The following is a 20,979-nucleotide window of genomic DNA, read 5'->3' on the forward strand; positions in this document are numbered from 1 at the left end:
AAATTTCTTATTAAAGCATTGATAAAACCATCTCAGTATCAGTGCACTTGCTCTGCCTTTTGTTGAACAAAAGCCTATTCTCATCGCTGTCAGGTTTCCACTATGCTTCCTTTTAAATATTCTCTCTGAAGCTAATTCTAAACTGTTTGTTTTTAACAAGATACTAATAGATGTTCTCTGAGAGGTAAAAAAAAAAAAAAAAAAAAAAAGTTTACAAGGCAACTAAGCTTGAGGCTGGCTGGTAAAACAAACTTAAATGGATTTCTTAATTACAGGATTTCTCTTGAGAATTTAGCCTCTCATTGAAGAAGAGACAGCATTTAGCATCAGGTAAGCCCCTCCTTCTTTTGTTTTTCTTCAGAATACTATTTTCACCTTTCAGACTTAAATCTCATAGACCATAGAAAAAGCAGCTTTAAAGGGCAGTAATAAGAAGGAGGCTGTCAGGTGGGATTAGTGAGCCTCAGTTAGTGGAATGTACCTGTGGTACAGACATACACTGCTTGAAGGAGCTTTATTCCAGAAGCCAGATAGACCTGGTGACCAGCTTCTAACTCACTCTAGAAGGAGAATCCTGATCTTAGGGCTCCAATGCCCTGTGTGCCAGGACCCAAGCGTGTTTTATGCCTGTAGTGAATGTCTATCATCTTTACCATGTTACCAGCTTCAGCAAAGAGATGAGATTGCCATCTGTCTCTTTCTGATTATGGGTGGTTTAGGAAAAAGGAGTATAGCAGTCTAACACTATATGGGTCCAAAGAGAGATAGCCTATTGGAATGTCAACTACAGCCTGGTTGGGTCAAATAAGCACATCCTTGGAAAAGCAAGTTGCTTCATTTATACAGGTAACTTCATATGGCCCTCGAGCATTAGGCTGCCTGATTTTGAAAGTATTTGCTGTAGGTAGAACGTTGAACATAGATGAGAAGCCAGCCTTCCTCCTCTATCAGGCTGTTCTCTGAGATCTTTACTAAGGAGTGTTCACCAGGATTCCCACATTCCTCCAGAAATGTCAAACAATTCAGTTCAGAAGCACCTTGGGCAGACATGAAATTTGATTAGCAGATATTCTATTACCAAAAACATATGCTGGTTAACAGAACCAGAAAATGATGTTCACAGAGGCTAATAAGCTTATCCAATGTCACACATCTGGATTTCTTTCCAATACACCATATCATTTTGTGCATTTAATCTTCTCTCCATTCAGGTATATATCAGCCTTACAACAGAGCCCTACCTAATCAGCTTCTATGAAGCATCTCTGTCCCTTCAAATCCACTCTTTTACTTCATAACATTTATAATTATGTTGTTTACATATTTATTATCTTTTATTCCATTAGAATAGTTGATATGCAAGTGTCTTATCCCCTTTGTTCCACTTTATCCTAAATATTCAGAACAGTGCCTGACATTTAGTAGAATTAAATCAAACCAGATGATCAAAGAAGAGAAATCCACACTTTCAGTTTGCAAAAATCCTAATTCTCAGCATTGACATTCTTTTATAGCAATATTCAGTCTATAAAGAGAAATGGGGATATCTTTTTCCATGAGAATTTTAAGGAGATAATCACCTACCTGAAGTGATTAAAGGGCTCTTCAACTTGGTGGCAGGATGCTGATTCTCATGGCCCTCCAGGGGCGGGGTGGGGGGGCTACATTCTGTTTATATCTGCACTAACAAAGCATTTCAATTCACCTTTTGTGACACCAGTCTTGGATATCCCTGGATTCTAGCAGTTACAAAGACCCAGGTATTTTCCCAAATTTCTTTTCTGATGAATTGCCTGGTGCATCTCATAATATTAATGCCTATGATTTTAGCTGGCAACAATTCTGGTGTAATTAATTAAATTTGCATCAGACTCACACTATTCCCTGATCAGTTTCATAGTTTTCATGATAAGATAGATACAGCCAAAAAATTCTTAAATAAAATGAGGTAAAGTAAACCATTAATTCTTTTCAATGATTTTCAGGGACTGAAGAAATACACCAGGGCTATATTTTTAAACCTATGGAAACTATGAAATGCTGTCAGCTCTTAGCTATTCTGCCTTCCCAATATAAAAATCCCTAGATATTTGGATATGTTTGCATTACTGACAGAATTTTTACTTTTAACCTGGGTGTTTGAAAAGTCAGTATGAAACATAAAACAAATTTTAAAATCAAGTTTGCTAAACCTAGTGCCCAAAGCAATACAATAGTGGACGACCTAAGGCCCATTAGGTCTAAGAAAGAGGAGATCCAGTTTGGAAAAACAAAAGATAAGAATAGACCAGTGGGGTCAGATGCTTTAATTTTGCAAATGTATTCCAGTATTGCCACTCAAGCTATCTCACTCAGTCAATTAAGTGAAGGGTAAATTCACAAGATTTGCTGCACACAGCCCCTCTGCCATCATACTTCAGGATGTGTATTTTTCTTCTAAATATAAATAAAATTAAGGTTTAGGTTAATTCAACTTAATTTCAATTATTTTTTGAAAATTATCATTACATAATCACTTCTGGAAGAGAGATCATTCTTCTGAAGCTTACCTGAGTCTAAACATATTCTAAGTATCCTTCCAATGTCTCATAATTACTGTAGCAACAGTTTAGTTTGATTGATGCAAATGAACCAAATGAATATTTGATTACTGCAAATAGCTTTTCAACCAAGAAATCACATTTTTTCTTGCTTAAGTACTTTTATACTCATATTTCATCATGAATATTTTAGGAGTCAACTCACCCCAAAAGAGTTAACTTGGAAAAGCAAACCTTTGAGTTCCAGCTTCAAGTCTTTACCTCCTTCAAAGAATTAGGAACAATCCTACTAATATACCAGCCCAAGACCTAAATATTTTATGTTGAATTTTAAAATCACAATCCAGATGGAGAATGAATGATTATGTTCTATCTTGATCAGATATTCAATACATATTTATTAATAAAATTATGTTCTTCTCTCGAATGTTGCAATATCAAATCATGACATTGGGAGGGAGTTTACTGTGACATAGGGCACATGATCCCAGGATTTGCTCCAACCCAAACACTCAGTGTTACTAAAACAGGCATTCAGCAAAAACTTAACATAGTGATTTTTTCTGGGTACCTTTGTTCACTGATTTGATAAGATTTCTGCACATATATGTAATTTGACCAACCAAAAACCAGCCATTTGAAGGGTGTTTAAGAAGGAAGGCAGCAATAACCAAACAAGTGTGAAGGACTAATCCTACTTTTGTTTAGAGTCCGTTCTCCATTAGCAGAACTCTATCAGTGGCAGTAAATACCCACATCCCAATTCTGCTCCCATTTGACCTTCACAAACTCTGTAAGGCTCCCTGCTTGTCCAGCAGCACTGAATCTCTTTTACCTGTTAACACCACCTTGTAACATCATGGGGACCCCAGGAGAAGCACTAATGGCTATGGATGGCCCACTGATTCCAAGAGGAGGAAGATACTATCAGTACCACTGACCTGCCCTGCTCATTAGTAGGAGAAACAGCAGCTTCTCACTTGACAGGGGTGGTAATGGAGAAGGACTTCTGAGTTGAAACAGGAGGATGAGCTGCCGCTGCGGTAGGAAGGAAATTTTTTATTCTTGAAACACAACTCCCAGGAGGAGGAGAAAGAGAACTTGGTGAGGCATAAAGATTACATTTTAGTCTCAATTCCACTGTTAACTACAGAACAATAGGGGAATTATTCCACTTTTTGGTATCTCCATTAGTCAATGTAGTCATAGCAAAGTAGATAACACTTATGAAACACGAATTATGTGCCAGAAAATGTGCTATTTTAGATGTATTATAACATTACATTATATATTACTCTTTGGGATAAATACTCCTGTTAGTAACCCCATTTTATTCATGCAGAAACATGAGTATTTGAGAGTATAAAAATTTACTCAAGCTAGTAAGGTGAGAAATTACTTAATGGGCACAATGTACATCATTTGGGTAATGGATATCCTAAAAGCCCTGGCTTGACGACCATGGCAATCTATGCATGTAACATTGTGCATATACATATATGGACAAAATTATGTTCTTCTCTAGAATGTTGCAATATTAACTCATGATATTGGGAGGGAGGTCCTTGTGACATATGCCACATGGCCCCAGGATTTTCTCCAACCCACTTAGTGTTACTAAGACAGACATTTAACAAAGGCTTAACAGAGTGCAATAGGAGGGATTTTTTTTTTATTTTAGAGTATTCTCTAATTAAAATGGTGATGTTCTATCTTGATCAGAAATTCAATACATATTTAATAAAGTGTTCAGCAATAAGTTTATATACACACACACACACACGTGTGTGTGTGTGTGTGTGTGTGTGTATACGACAGACACCTGGTTAACAGAAGCAGCTAATAGTCGTGTCCTTGTATTTCTACCAAAATTTTGGATAGAACATAGAAATATGACGTGTAGCCCTTGGAAATCCACACAAATGAATGAATGACTACTGCCATTTGGCCATTTGCAGGCTTTCAGATGTTTTCCAATGCCATTTGTGTCTAACACTGCTCCAGTACATTTTCATGCTTTCCTGCTTTATCCTGGGCATCTTCTGCTCCCATTTGGAACATAGGGAAATACGATTTACTCATCTATTTCCTCTGTCACAAGTGATAGTTCCCTGCTGTGCTGTCGTTTTAGTGAAAATGTTTGCAACTCTTGCTTTTATGTCTTCTAGTCATGAGGTTGAATAAACCAGTGGAGCTTAATATTGGCTCACTCGGCCTTGGATGTGTAGATCATACTTCTGCTAGATAGGATAACCAGGGCAGAGAGTAAATAGGCATAATAATGGTCCTTCCTTTCCAGGTAATATCTTTAGTTTTTATAGAAAGAACAGAAAGAGGTAAAAGGCAAACAATAAGGAAGCTATTCTTCAAGAATGGAATTATTTATTAGTAAGTGGTTATTTCTAATTAAATGTAGCATTAGGGGATCTGAAAACATCCTGCACAAAATTTCTCCCGCACTCAAATATAAATTGCTGATATTGTTACCCTCCCAAAAATTATTTATTTAAATTAAAATATCTAAAATATGAATATACTTTGAAAGGCATCTTTACCTTAATATAGCATAGTTTTATATTATTTTCAATTTGAAAAAAAAATTGCTCCAAAAACAATGGAAAGTGCATGAGGTACCTCTGTAGTTTAAGGTCAAAGGAAAAAATGTTATTCTAGGGCCAGCTTTGGTCCTCTGAAGTCATTTTCAGCCCCTAAAAGTACCTAAAATAACAATTATGATTACACTGCTGGATTATAATTACAGTGCTACAGTCTTCATATAGCATACATGGTCTCATGCTCTTTTTATCTTTGAATGTTAGAAGAGAAGAGAACATAGGACTTGCCTTTCCTGTAAGACTCTATGAAAGTTACAAAGAGGCCATCAGAACCAGGGGCCCTAACAGATCCTCTCTCATGTGGACTATGGTGTAGATGACTGCTTGAGTCCAGAAATGTGAATATTCCATGACTAACACAGGATGATAAGGTATAGATCTTGGAATCTGTGAGAGTACAGTAGAAATACTAGCTTGATTCTAAGTCCAATGAACAGCAAAGTTGCTCAGGCTGAAAATTAGGATCCTGATGAGCAGAAGAATTACCCAATTGGCTGATTTAATACTAAACCCTATGTTATTGTGGGCAGTGTAGAGGGAGCTGGATGACTTAACCGGAGAAACACTATCTCTATGCAAGGAGGTGAGCCCTGGTTTGAGGAAACTGAAGAAGACAGATAATAGATGCCAAAAATACGCTGGGGTTGACAGGAGTAAAGCCAACCAGTCATTTGCTCTGAATACTTAAGCAATAAGTAAAATAAAAGAGTTTTGCTCTGTTTTGCTACTGGTTCATGAGCTAAACTAGACATGTGTTATTTCTGTCTCTAATCTGTTTATCTATAAAATTGGGTATTACTTAGTCTCTATCTCCTTTAGGTTGTTACAGCAATATTTTTCTATGTTTTGACAAATAAACAAGACCATGAATATATTTTTAATAATGACCTTCAAAGTATATAGGACATTGGACTTCAAATCAGTATCTTTGAGATTAAGATATGGCAACCCTGGCAACAGAAGCCTTGGTTCCTACTCCTTGCTCTACTAGTCACCGGCTGGATGATTTTGAGAAAGTTGCTTTTAGTTACCTCATCTTTAGGATGAGGATAATGTAGCCCCACTACATGCAGTAATTATGAGAATTATGTTAGTTAGTATAGGTAAAGCCTTAGAATGATGCTTATCTCATAATATGTACTGATAGTATAGGTAAAACCTTAGGATGACATTTATCTCATAATATGTACTGAATACATAAACCATTGAATTTTAATCCTAGAACTGTCACTAATTCACTGTATGATGTTGGCTGAATCATTTCACTTCTGCAGGCTTTTGTCTCCTATTTAAAATAGTGATTTCAAATTTAAACAAATAATTGTTAAAAGTTCTATACAAGGGTAAATTCCATGATAACATAATTTTAATTTACTGTACAAATCAGTTATACTGTGCCGTATATAAAGAGTCAAAAGTTACTGCAAACTTCTTATTTGATAATGACATACTGTCATCAACATCTTGAAAACACGTTAGAAACAAAAATAATGACTAATAAAACTGATAATGTTCATAGCAAAAGGAAATAAAGCACTGAAAATAGCAATAGTGACATTCCTTGTGCAAATAAATGGTATAAAGCAAATATAAGTGACTTTGTTACTTTAATTCAGTCTGACTGATTCTCTTAAGCAAAGAAATAAGATTGTAATTAATGCACACCATTTACAAATATAGGGAAAGGAGGCAATCCTAACCACTAGTTGCAAATCACAATTTAGAAATTGTAGTCAATCATTTTAAATGGACTGAAATTCTCAGATGCCAGCAGTGAAATCAGTCCTTTGAGTTCTCCCACACACAACTCCTACACAGGGAAGAGAGCCAGATGGTTTTACAACCTCTGTGTACTACTGTCTGTGCAGAAATAGTGATTGTAGAGCTGTTTTGTTTCCCTGGACTCTTCCTGGGAAAAAAGTCGGCAGCAGATCATTCTTAATCCTCACTGAGTCCTCGAAGCTTTGAAACCTATGTGTAATTTCCACCTGGGAAACATGGATGCCAACTAGATCATATCCCAGACAAGTTATGGTCTTCCATTCTGTCAGTTAAGGTTCTTGACACTGCATGAGCAGCAAATGTAGCTTAAGAATCCTTACTGCTAGATGCAGCTTTGTCTTTAACATTGCTCATATTTATTACTGGAAGAGCTTTCTTTTTTGACTCAGAAAGTTCAAGATGTTTCCATATTTCTATTTCATATGTCAGTCACCTGAGTCCCTTCTCTTTCACCTATCCAGAGCAAGTTGACAGTAGTTTCCCTGCCTCCTGGAAGTTTGCCCAACTTTATGCTCCACTTCCTGGGCCCAAGCCCCTAGGTACATACATTCTACATCAGGTGCCACTTTATTCAACCCTGAATTATTTCTGAAACCTCATTCCTCATATCTCTGGGTCATCTGCCTTTTGCATCATTTTATTTCTAATTATTATTTCTCTAACTGTGATGACATTGGAATGCAGTGTGCTTGGTAATCCAAGAATATAGCCCCTTTCATACTCATTGACCCATCCAGATGCCCTTTGTAAATAAAAGTTGAAGATGTTAAATTATCTTGAAATTTATTCTAAATGTATATAATCAAAACATGAGAGGAATACACTTAAGCCTGTGACCTCAAATACATGAACTGCCACATTCAGTGAGTAGTTGGGGCTCTTATCTAGAAAAATAAACACTTTAGAAATAGTTTACTACTATATACCATGAGAACAAATAAAACTTATTTTCCAACTTGATTTAAAATATTCTGTCAAAACTCAATACATGCCTATTTTTTCCTCATTGGTTTTACGAAATAATCTTTAGTAATGATATGAAAGTTTTCTTATGCCTTCTCCCTATCAGAACACTTGTTTCCAGCCTTCTTATAATAAAACATTAAGAATCTAGTTCACATCATGCTGTAACAATAAAGTTCTGTAAAAACTGAAGGGAAATATATCTTCAGTGAGATTTCATCATCTCTTATTAATACCATAATTGAGGTCTATAAATCTGTTTCTTATACAATTCGTGAAATAAAATGCTTAATGGATTGTAAATGACATGTTATAAAACTAGGCATTAAGTATTGCAATTTATATTTAAATGTGCTTCGGACATAAATAAATGCTCTATAAATAGCAAGCTTTCTCAAGTCAGAAGATAGAATCTTCCATTTAGTAGACTTGAAAGCAGAGTCATGAGAGAGTATGTTACTACTACCAAATTGTTACTGAACTTTGAATGAAGTGGTTTTTGCTACATTTAAAATAGTTTATGATTATCAAATTGTGCAAAAGTTCTTCAAACAGAAACAGCTACAAGTACTGCCTTTATAAGTCAAGCCCCTTCAGAGAATGTCAGAATGCTCTTATCTGCCCTGAAACCAGCTGGTTTGACATCAATGCCATTGCCTGGTCCAAATAAACACATAATGGAAAGATTAAGTAGAGTAAGAATGTGGCATTTGGCATGGCTCAGCAGGGGTAAAAAGAACATAGTGTAAGTGCTACTATGTGAAAATAAAGTTTTAATCCCTCCACAAAGTTTATCTCCATTTCTATTTGGTACCTGGGATGGCAAAACAAATTCTAACATATATGAAGTGTCTCTCATTTGTGTTGTGTGGCCATACCTTGCCTTATGTTGTGGGTATGTGTGTGTCTGTATGTATGGTTCTCTGAGATCTTGTCTCTGACTTTAGAAAATCTGCCAAACCTGAGTACTTCAATCAGTTCAAATGATTGTTGCCTCTACATGAGTCTCACTACGTACAGGGCAATAAGCATTGACTCACACATGTTTGCAAGATGGCAGACACCAGTTAAACACAAGATTCACCACCCTTGAGACCTGAATGAGCCAGAAATATCTAAAGGACATTAGAGGTAATGTCCTGTCATGGACAGAGTGGGAGATGCCGAGTCTAGGCCTGAGATTTCATGCCATTTTAACCGTAATTGGTATTTTATGGACAACCATGCCAGAATTACTTTTTTTTTTTCTTAAAAGGTAAGGAGGGCAGAAGGCCAAGGGAATTGGAGCAAACTCTAACATCCATTGTACTATGAACACATGGCTCCTTGAGTGTGAAGGTCTCCGTCTTACCCATGTGATCCCCTAGATGTTGCTTTGATGATCTCTACATCAATCCTACCATTCCAATTCCAAATATCAACTATTTTCTTTGGAAGCATAGACTATAATTTTATTTTTACAAGTAATATATTCATGGGATTGAACTGAAAAGATCCATCTCTACCAATACTGTACTCTGCTTTTGCCTTGAAATATGACTGGATCATCTGTAACCAGAAGCCACTGAAGAGAACCTACAGCCATCACTCCCACCTGCTCTCCTGCCTCTCTTTCTCTCTTGTTTCCCTCCCTCTCATGCAGCAGTTACTGAGCACCACTGTATGCCAGGCATGTTCTAAATGATCAGAGAATAGTATTTGTAACGCATATCACAGTTTATAGCTGTCAAGTTCAGTCATAGAAACAGATCTTGTGAATGACATATTATAAATGTCTCATTTTAGAGGTCATGAGACAAACTAAGAGAAGGGTATTGACTTGTCTGAGGGCCCCTGCAAGCAGCTACCCCCACTAAAATATGTGCTGTATGCAAGTGGGAATTTTTATCTGTTTAATCCATTGCTGATTCCTAGGTATCTAGAAGCGCCACTGGCACATAGTAAGCACTTAATAAATAAACCAATGTTGCATTAATTTAACATCAGGCCAGGTGTGGTGGCTCACATCTGTAATTTCAGCATTTTGGAAGCCAAGACAGGTGGATCACTTTAGTCCAGGAATTGAAGCCTGTCCAACAAAGTGAAACCCCATCTCTACCAGAAATACAAACATTAGTAAGGTGTGGTGGTGCACACCTGCAATCCCAGCTATTCAGAGGCTGAGGGAGGAGAACTGCTTGAATCTGGGAGCCAGAGATTGCAGTAAGCCAAGATTGCACCACTGCACTACAGCCTGGGTGACAGAGCAAGACTCTATATTAAAACAAAACAAAACATCATAGCTGATACATGACAGGGCAAGACTGTAAGACTGAATCCAGGTCTTCTAAATCCAAATCTAAGAAACCTGTCATAGAAAAGTATGGTAGTTCCAGTCACAGACATTGACCTTGATTATGGATAAAAGCAGCTGTGTGTGCTATGTAATAGTTAGATCTGTGCCTCAATTTTATCTGTAAAATGGAATACTTTTTGAAATGATAAAAAGAATTAGACTGTAAAAGAACTATTACAGTACCAGGTACCTCATAAAGTCACCAAAAAAAAAAAAAACCTTCAGTTTGTTTCCTCTTATGTTCTTCCTCCTTTTTTTTTTTTTTAATTTGCATGTGACCACTTCTTTCCCTACCCATTTTTTTTTCTGGATTTTTTCATTGTTTTCCAATTTTTCTTTACCTCTCTCAAAGGTAATCCACTAAATGGCTTAATTTAAAACACGGTTTAAAAAATAAAACAGGCTTCCCTTACTCTCCCATGACTGCTGTTTTGTATACATCCCCTATGACTCCAGAACTAGAACAAATACCCAGGAGAGTGCAAGAGATTCACAGACGATGATTCTAGTATCTTGTGAGAATAACTCCCTGTCCCTATATTTGTTCTTTAAAGAGATGTGTTCTTTCTCAAGCAATTATTTCATTGTGGGATTCTACTTTATTTCCTCAAAAAAAGTAATTCCAAACCCCCATACTTCCTTTTTTTTCTTTAAGATTCTCTGTTGATGTAGATTTCCCTCAGGTTATGTCTGGTTGCTCAGCCCTTTTTTGTTTGCTTGTTTGTTTCTTGACCACCAGGTTTGGTCCCATTTTTTTCTTTATTTCTGAAGCCCTTTGAGTCTGTCACCCTCAGAAAATAGAGTTGCAGACACTGTCATTCTTAGTGATCTTTGTTCTACTGATTTTCCTTTTACATAATAATAGCTTTCACCTTTTTGTCTAATTTTCAAAACTCATCTTTCTGCAATAGGAGTTTTATGTCTCCATGCTTGACCATTTGGTCTTTTTAATTGTTTCCCTCTTAGGGACTAATAATCAGCTTGAGCTACTTAATCTGCTGGTGTTGAACTCATAGGCAGATCAGCTATCCTTCCTTTTCCTCCTTGATTACTCTCTATTTGATGATTTTACCTTTAAGTGTTCAATGTTGTGTTTAAAAAGTACTTCCCTACATTGTAAATTCCATACATCATACTCTTTTCATCTCACATATATTTTATGAGGCTTTAAACTAGTGAAACATGCTAGTTAACTGAACCTAAAGTATCTGCTCAATGCCACTCTCCATAACGGAACTTGAAAAATTTCCATTTGAGGCACGTACCTCTTTCCAGTTTCATTAAATCTGGAGCTTCAGTTAGGAAACGATGAGAAACACATATTGGCAGACCAGTTTCATCAGATATAGCAATGCCTTTGCTTTGCTCTTTGCTATGCTCTTTGGTATGATTTCTGTTAAAAGAAAAGAAGAAACAAGTATTAAGTTAAAATTATCCATTTTAAAATAACTATGAGCCTTTGACAAAATTTAAAAATAGACATATATACTTGAGCGTTTTCCCAGACTCTCTGCCCACTTCAACCTTTGTAGGTATTTCTCCACCCCCAACTCATTTATGTCGACAAAAATCCTTCACTGTTACATTCCTGAACTTTTCACTGCAATGTCCCATCCAAACCTGTCCTCCAGATGTCGAGTCACCTGATGTAAAACATTCCCTACACCTCATCACATCTAAGTTTGTCATATCACTCTACTATTCTCTTCTTGTCCTTCTTGAGTCATTGAAGTGACTCAAAACTAATTAATGTCTGGAAAGATGACCCTTCTCAGGTGACTTAATTACACTTTAAAAAGGCTTCTAAAGTCTAAATTTGAAATATTATTAAAAAGGTTGAAATGTTAAGTTCCATAGCAGATGAGCAAGTGAATATAGATGGGTGATAAGGGGGTCATGTCACCTTCTGATCACACTATGAAAAGGCGTTTTGCTGAGCCTGAGCATGGCTTTTTCTGCTTATCACTGAGTGTCACCAGATAACTAGACTGCATGAAGGGGCTGAGCTGTCTCTAGTGGAATCTTGAAGTATTAATCAACCGTCTTACTTTTGGAGACATAGTGAGTATGAGTTATTAGCTTAGTTTCTGAATGCAAAACATACAATGCTCTCTGAAGGGGAATCCAATCTTTCAGACATTAAACAGGGATTTTTCTTAGATCAGTTAAATAAAAGGTTTAGATTTTCTGCATAGCTTGAGAAGTTTGAATGTTTAATTCAAACTAATTTATTGAGCAATGGCACTAAAGAAAATGAAAAGATGCAAAGGAACTTTCATTAGATGATAAGCAGATAAGAGAAAAAAAGGCAGACAGATCAGCCAGAGTTGTGTAAAAGCTAGGAGGCTAGCAGGGCCTTGCAGATAGCCAAGGCTGCCTGGGGAACAGAGATAAATGGGAGCAGAGATCAGAAAGTTCATCCTTATCCTTCTGTGCTTGGTGAAAGGAGACTCGCAGCGTGTGAGGTACCTGTCTCTAATCGCATGTAAAACTGCAAAACCTGCAGGGTTACTCTGATATGAACAAGGTTAATGTTCTACTCAAGATTAATTGTGGCTTCACAGAGAAATTTATTGAGGATGAGGGAATCTGAAAGTGAAAGGAGGAGCAAATGCCTTGTTAGAGATTCATCACAAGGGGGTGATGGATGAAAGCCTTCAGAAACCAATAATAGGATTTTAAAGATTCACATAAGCAGCATTAAGGTGATCTCCAGTGCTTACCTTAGACAAACTAGAGTTAGTGAATGGTAGAGTAATGTGTTAAAGCTATGAGGGGAAACTCAACTGGCTATTCCAGAGTGGGCCTCATGACCTGTCTGTGTTTGGGTTGGCTGATAATTGGTCCTGGGTTTAGCTCGCTACATGACATTTTTATAGATTTAACTTTAGATCGATCATTTCAAAGACATCAAAATAACCATCAGAAGGGCTGATAGTGGTTATGAGCATGTTAACTCTATAGTGAAAAAGACCTGGGCTGGAGTCTCACCTATACCACTCATTGGCTGCACAACCCTGGGCAACTGACCTAACTTCTCAAAACCTCTCTTCTTCATAAGAACAACAGGAAAAAAATAATTGTGCCAATTTATACTTTATTTCAAGTATTAAAATGAGATCATGAATTTCAAATAATTAACAGAGTCCTTTAGTGCTCATGAAAATAGCTGTCATCATCAGAACCATTTTCATTGTTGTCATCATCAGGGGTAATAGTAATCATAGGTACAGAAACACAATAAAGGTGCTGTAGAGTCAAACTGGTGTACCTAGTTAATATAGTTTGGCTGTATCCCCACCCAAATCTCATCTTGAATTACAGCTTCCATAATCCCCATGTATCATGGGAGGCATGTGGTAAGAAGTAATTGAATCATGGAAGCCCATTTTTTCCTGTGTTGTTCTCATGCTACTGAATACATCTCACAAAATCTGGTGGTTTTATATAAGGCAGCTCCCCTGCACATGCTCTCTTGCCTGCCACCATGTAAGATGTGACTTTGCTCCTCCTTCACCTTCTGCCATGATTGTGAGTCCATTAAACCTCTTTCCTTTATAAATTACTCAACATCAGGTATTTCTCCTTAGCAGTGTGAAAAGGAACAAATACACCAGTGCACCATTCCTACCAAAGTATTCTGTGTTATAATCAGAATATCTGATTGGTTTTTCTCTTCCACAGATAAAATAGTCAAATAACCATCTTCCTCTTCTTTATTAATAGGCTTATTAGGCACAAAAAGTGTTTGTCATTCCATCATCATTTCATGTAGAACATGTACAATTAATTAGATCACACTTATCTTATTTTTGGAATTCACTGCTGCTTTAGACAAACTTGAGTAGGCAACCTGGACTCGGCTACATTACCAGTATTTTCCTTCAAGGAATAATTTTTCTTGGGACATTTCCACAGATGGCTAACAGATATGTGAATTCTCGTTACCTTCAACTTCAGCAGGCAATGTGCATTAATTTTGTTCACAGATTCTTAGATTAAATATGGTTTTTGAATTTTGATGTTCTCCATGTATTTACTGAATAATCCATTGCTTTCTCAAAAAAAGGAAGAAATAAAGAAAAGTAATTAGGCCATGAGGGCTCTTCCATTATTAATGGGGTTAACGCTCTTATGAAAGAGGCTTCATGCAGCATCCAGCTTCCTTGCTCACTTGTTTTCTGCTCTTCTGCTGTGTGAAGAAATGAGATCAGCCCTCACCAGACAACCAAACCTGCAAGCACTTTGATCTCAGACTACTCATTTTCCAGAACTGGGAGAAAATAAATGTCTGTTCTTTATGAATTACACAGTCTCAGGTATTTTGTTGTAGCAGCATAAATAGACTAAGACATTATCTTTGATGACAAAGACTCAGATTATTCAGCAATCTGTTCTCTTTTTTTGCATTAAATAATTTATTACTCTTTAAGTTTGGGGGATTGTTAGATAGGTATACACATGCCATGGCATATCATGCAGAATTGTTACATAGGTATACACATGCCATGGTGGTTTACTGCATCCATCCCCCCGACATCCACATTAGGTATTTCTCTTAATGTTATTCCTCCCCAATCCCCCCACCCCATGCTAACCCTCCCCTTGACCCCCTAACCCCCAGCAGGCCCTGGTGTGTGATGTTCCCCTCCTTGTGTCCATGTGTTCTCATTGTTCAAAACCCACTTATGAGTGAGAACATCAGCAATCTATTCTAAGCTAATAATAACACTTTGCAAATGACCAGTTAGAAAACTGTGCCCATGTGTTTGCAGTGGAATTTACATGGCTGCGGCTGTGAGATTATGGGTAAAGGAGTTAAAGATGCCGGCCTAATTATATCCATAGAAAACAAAATAATGGTGACAAGAATTTCTTAGTAAAGATAAAAAAATATATGTTTTCTTCTAAGAAAGCAGGAAATTTGAAAATGATGTCCTTGCTATCATCTCACACTGAATAACAAAAACAGAGTGCATCAATTATATCTATTTTAACAATTTATTCAACATTTATTAAACTGAAAATAAAAGAGTATTATTACAGATTCAGGCAGTGTGATAGCAATGAAAAACATAAATTTAATCCCTGAAGTCATGAAACATACTGTACAGTGGGTGGAGAATCAATTAATAAAGAAAAATTAATAATAAATATGAGTTCATGCTATAAAAATAAGCAAGATAATATGGCAAGAACTACATATGGAGTATACGTGTAGTTTGGGAGGTCATTATATTCTGGTCATTATTGATTTTCTTTTACCATAACCAACATTCTTTGTCCCCTGCAGCAGAAAAGAACTCCCATTTGTCTTTGGGAAAACAAGTTCATTTCTACTCTCAGTCTATGAGTTTCAGATAACCTTTGCTGCACTCACAATACACACCGAGACAATTACAAGTTCTCATCTCCACCTCTGGGGGGTAGATATGTTGTAACCTTGCATATCTAATCAGAGCAATAAAAACCCTGGCCCAAGTGATTAGATTGATTGGATAAATAATTGGAATATGATCCAAGCTGAGCCAATGAGAGCCTTCTTTAAGACTTCTTTGGAACTACTGAGAAAGATACACTCTCCGCATCTGAGATCTCTGCTCTGAGGACAATGTAAGTAGAAGCTACTAGGGGTCATCTTTGTAAATTATAGAGAAAATCTATCTGAAAGTAAAGCAAAAGTAGAAGAAAGTAAAACTGAGAGATGAAAGACACTGAACTTACTCTGTTTACTGAAAACCCACATCTAGGCAAGACTAAGCAACCTGAAAACTTGAAAATATGACTTTTGTGTTGTGTGAGCTGGTTAATTTCCAATGCTATGCAGTTAGTTTGGGACTGATTTTTATTGTCCCATGTACATGAAAGAGTCTTGATTGATTTGGCAATTAACATTGGCTGGGCATTTACCACATTCTAGGCCCAGGGATAGCTAACACTATGTACTGTTACAAGAGTTATCACATTTAATTCTTATCCTTTATTTAAGAAATTTTGGAGATAACAAGTGTAAAGTTTAGAGATCTCACATAGCTTGGCCAGGCTCACATTTTGCAAATGGGAAAGCTGCGATTAAACTCTGAAGACTATGCTCTTCAACAAAACACAGTACTGCTTCTCTGTTCAGGCTGCTAACAGCCCCTTGTACCTCAGCAAACATCTGTTCAGGCTGCTAACAGCACCTTGTACCTTGCCTTGTACCTAAAGCCCCAAGCTATTGACCTTGAAATGGTTTCAACAATAATATAATCAAGAGAAGTCTAGACCCTGGAAGCCTACATCTTCTCTGCCAATTGCTGCCTAGAATAATATCAAAAGGACGATGTATCCAAGGCCGTAGATAACCACAGCTACTAAGACCCAGTTACATAGGATGCACTTTTTTTATATTTAGCATATCTTAAATTCTACAAGCAGACCAGGATTTTTTTTTATGCAAAAGATGTAGGAAAAGATAGAAAAAATCTTCAAAAATATTTTTTCTATATAATTCTAGGAGACTATGTAATATACTTTAGAATAAATGTGTCTGTATATACAGACACATTTAGAATAAATGTGTCTGTATATACAGACACATTTATATACTATATATATATGAATAACATAACTGTTCACTATATACACACATATACATAATGCATATTTATATATACATATGTAATGTACATGTTTTTGTATATTTGAAATTTATGCATATAAAATACATTTTCTAGAATGAGCTACCAATTAATAAAATAAGACTATCCCAGTTTAAATGGAAAATGGCTAAACTGGAGTTGAAAGAGCTTGAGAGAGTGGTATAACTTACCTTTAATGAGTCACAATTTGAGATTTAAGAAAATGTATTCTTTCAGGCCCAGAAAAAATAACTATTTCTGAACATTTGCCTTCTATCTCCAAAAATTACTAGAGCTTATTTCAGAGAGTGGGTATTTATTAAATAATAAATTATCCAAATCATTTGGAACTACATAATAAATAGAAACCAGATTGACTTGCCAACTGAAGTCTGGAAGAATTTATAAAGTAATTGCACATACAACTGAAATAAAAGCAATGAAACTGTGCTTTTATCAACTTCCATAGCAAATTCACTTTCTTGTGGTAGAGAAACTGGGAAGGGAAAGGGCACAATGATGACCAGCACCACCTTCTGCCAACAGCCCCCTCCAAACTGCCTTCATTCATTAATCTAGCCTCATCTTTCAAACAGAATAGATCCACACCACTGGACTAAATCTCAGTCAACTCTGGAAATCTAAACAATTTTGAACAGTGGAATTGAAGGTGAAATTTTCATGGAAGATGAGACAGTTGAAATAATATCGAACCCCCTATTTTTATTTTCTAGAAAGAAAATCATCCATAGTTAACTTTGATTTACAATGACTGTTTTCTTCCCATACTTACTAGCATCTTACATATGTCTAACAATACAGTTTCATAAAGTTACTTCCCCTATCTAGGCTGAAAAATTCTAATCTGTTGCTATATACACATATTTCAGGGTAGTCCACAGATCATTGTTTGAGAAAGATTACTGATATAGATCAGTAACTTAGAATCACCCTTTACTTTTAAAAACAAAGATTCCTGGAGCCCATCTGAGATCCACTGAACTACAATGCTTGGGCATGGGGCATAGACATGTGCATTCCTCTAAAGTTCCAACAATAAACATAATGAAAATCCACCACTGAGAACAACTGAATTAAATAATTTCTAAAGTTCTTTCCAACACTAATACTGTAATTTCTTTGATTTATGCCTTTAAAAACTAACCTATTTTATAATGAATGCATACATACTTATAGAGCAGTTAATTTTGATGAACTCTCTGTCTCAAAAGTAGTTGTAAAAGTAGCAGTGTTTATGTTTAAGAATGCCTTCAAGTCAAGTAAAAGTCATTAGCCAGAAAAAGACAGAAGAATTCTTTTTTCCCTTCATACAATAAAAAATCTGGAGATAGGCATTTATTAACTTGACTCAGAAGCTCATTTTGTGATCTCTCTGGTCACAAAATGACTTTTGCAGTCCCAACTACCCTGGCTTCATTCAAGGCAGAAAGAAGGGTGAAGAACAAGAAAAGGTGGGTAGCTACAATGATCTCCTTTATCAGGAAAGCAAAACCTTAACAAATACCTTTTGACTACACTTCCATTAGGTATTCCTGACAAACAGAGTCTTACGACCACTCCTAGTTATAAGATACCCTGAGAATTGCTTTGGACAAGTTGTAATCTATTGCCAGAGCCAAATACATTGTTATCATACCAGCTGAAAAAAAAAAGATTCTGATTGATAAGAAGATGGATATTAAATAAGAAACACTGCAATTAATTATTTTAAGTCAACTTTAATGAAAATATTGGGATAAAGTTCAATTATACTTTGCTCTAGAAAATCATAATATACCATAATATTAAAAATCCACATATTTATGCAATTGCCAAAGAATAATTTGATAAATGAACTCACGGATCTAACAAATGTTCTCTCTTTTAAGATAATTATTTTGAAAACTAACATTTATTTATATGCATAAGTTCTTATGTTACATCATTTACTCCACAGATTTAATCAAAGACCATTATTGTCTTATACTGTTAAGCCAAGATTTTCATCTAATAAGAAATAAATCAGGAGAAAATATAGCTTTTTTATTTAAAGTCACTGAAAGAATTTTAAAATTCATCAAACCATTGTTCAGTATGACAACAGGTTTAAAAGCCTTAAGATGTGTCATACATTACTGGCCTTGGCCATTCACTTTAGAGTTGTTATTATATTAGAATATAATACAAAACTATCTACAAATGTTTGTTATTTTAATAGCATAAAACTTTTAACTTGAACTGTCCAATAACAATGGATTGTTATATGAAATATATGTTCATGTGCTAGTAGCATACCATTTTGTCATTAAAAATAATTAACAAGAAAACTACTAATCACCTGGAGAAATGTTCAGGACATATTAAATGAGAAGAAAAGGTACCAAATTATATGCAGTATGTTCCAAATTGTTTACATAATTATTTATGGAACACAGGCTAGATGTTAGTATTTGAATATATTTATTCATTACTAGTTATTTGAATGTATTTATTTCATTAGACTCTCACAACTGTATGAGATATTATTATCCCCATCCTACAGATGAAGAAACTGAGGTTTAGAATAGTTATGGAAATTACTCAAAAACACATAACTAACAAGTAGCAGAGCTAGAATGAACTAACAAGTAGCAGAGCTAGAATGTGAACTCAGGAAGCCTAGTTTTAGTTTTAGAAACTAGGCTTATATGTCTACAATGATACATACCTACAAAACGATTTTGAAAAACTCACCAGAAGGATAACATAAGTTATGTCCAAGTGGTAAAATTATCATGTTTCCTATATTTTCCAAAATGTTCAGAATAAATATATACTAATAATAATTAGAAAGCACGATAATTATTTGATAGGCTTTCAAATCCAGTAATCACTTAATAAGCTTTTAAACCTGATTTGGTAGGCAATCAAATCAACCAGGGCTCTACTCAACAACTCCTGATAATATGAACTCTACAAAGTGTTATTCATCTATAATGAAAGACAAGACTTTTCTAAAATCAACTCATGAAATGTAACAGCTAATGCACCGAACCTTCTATATAGTCTTCTTTAAGTTCAATAGTCTTGTTACAGACATCATAAACTGAATTCATAGGAAGGAAGTAGAAGTCATGAAAATTCATCCATTGTTTCATAAAATCAAAAAGAAAGAAAAAAGGAAATCCTTAAAATATATCTTGAAACTAAATAAATCACATTCAATGAACTAGCAAGAGCCAGTAAAAGAATCAGGAGAACGTATAAATAACAAAGTATAAAAGTATCTCCAAGCCATTTTCAAGTAAAAAACCAAGAATAAGAAGAATGCAAAGAGAAAATATTTATGCTCATTTATATGCATGGCATTTATATTCAGTGTTGTCCAAACCTCTAAATATATAAATACATTCATATAAATGAATAAAAGTGGTCTGAAAATACCTTTACAAAAACCTTATAGCCAAAGGCTATTACCATATTCTCACTAAGGAGTAAACTTTTGTGGATGTGCACAATAGAGGAGCTTTGAGTTTTTACTTTACATAAACCTGTATGTATGTATTTATTTAGAGACAGGGACTCACTCTGTTGCCCAGGCTGGAGTACAGTGAGTGGTATGCCCACAGCTCACCATAGCCTTGACCTTCCAGGCTCACGCAACACTCCCACCTTATTATAGCTGAGCGAGTTGTTAGGAAAGCACCACATTCTGAAATCTGATTGTGAGTCCTTTACTGCCAGCAACAGAGAGCCAGCTCATGCTCAAAATCTCTCAGCCCCAAAGAAGGGGTTCGATTTCTTTTTATACTTTGCTTAAGAAAGGGGAGGAGGAGCTTAGCTGAAGTAGAATTTTACAGAAGCACAACAAGCAAGTTAGGGGAGGAGGCTGGTAACTAAGAGGCAAGAGGCTCCCATGACTGTTGATTAACTAAGGAGGGTATATATACAAGTAGTTCCCATGACTGCTGCTTACCAAGGCGGGGGGTATTTGGTACTTTCCATACAATCAATCAAAGGGGTACTCACAATAGTAAGTAAGTGCTTGCCAAGCAGGATATGGTTACAATGGTTATATGTTTCTATAACTCTAAGTACAACATGAGCCAGCACAGGAACATGACCCAGATATGCACTCAAAGGAG

At 35.8% G+C, this 20,979-nt stretch overlaps 1 protein-coding gene across 7 annotated transcripts in view; it reads right to left on the minus strand.

Moving 5' to 3' along the window:
• The window catches only part of LOC118146324 (uncharacterized), a 531,773-nt gene that overhangs the window by 219,103 nt on the left and 291,691 nt on the right, over positions 1 to 20,979 (minus strand). For all 7 annotated transcript variants that reach the window (XR_013524395.1, XR_013524396.1, XR_013524393.1 and 4 more), the window contains one exon: positions 11,501 to 11,628. Coding sequence is in view for 1 of the 7 variants with exons in the window: in XM_078344001.1 (XP_078200127.1) it covers positions 11,501 to 11,628 (128 nt within the window). In the remaining 6 variants the exon portion in view is untranslated. The remainder of the gene's footprint in view (positions 1 to 11,500; positions 11,629 to 20,979) is intronic.

Source organism: Callithrix jacchus, chromosome 12 (genome assembly GCF_049354715.1).
Source record: "Callithrix jacchus isolate 240 chromosome 12, calJac240_pri, whole genome shotgun sequence".
Classification (NCBI taxonomy): Eukaryota; Metazoa; Chordata; class Mammalia; order Primates; family Cebidae; genus Callithrix; species Callithrix jacchus.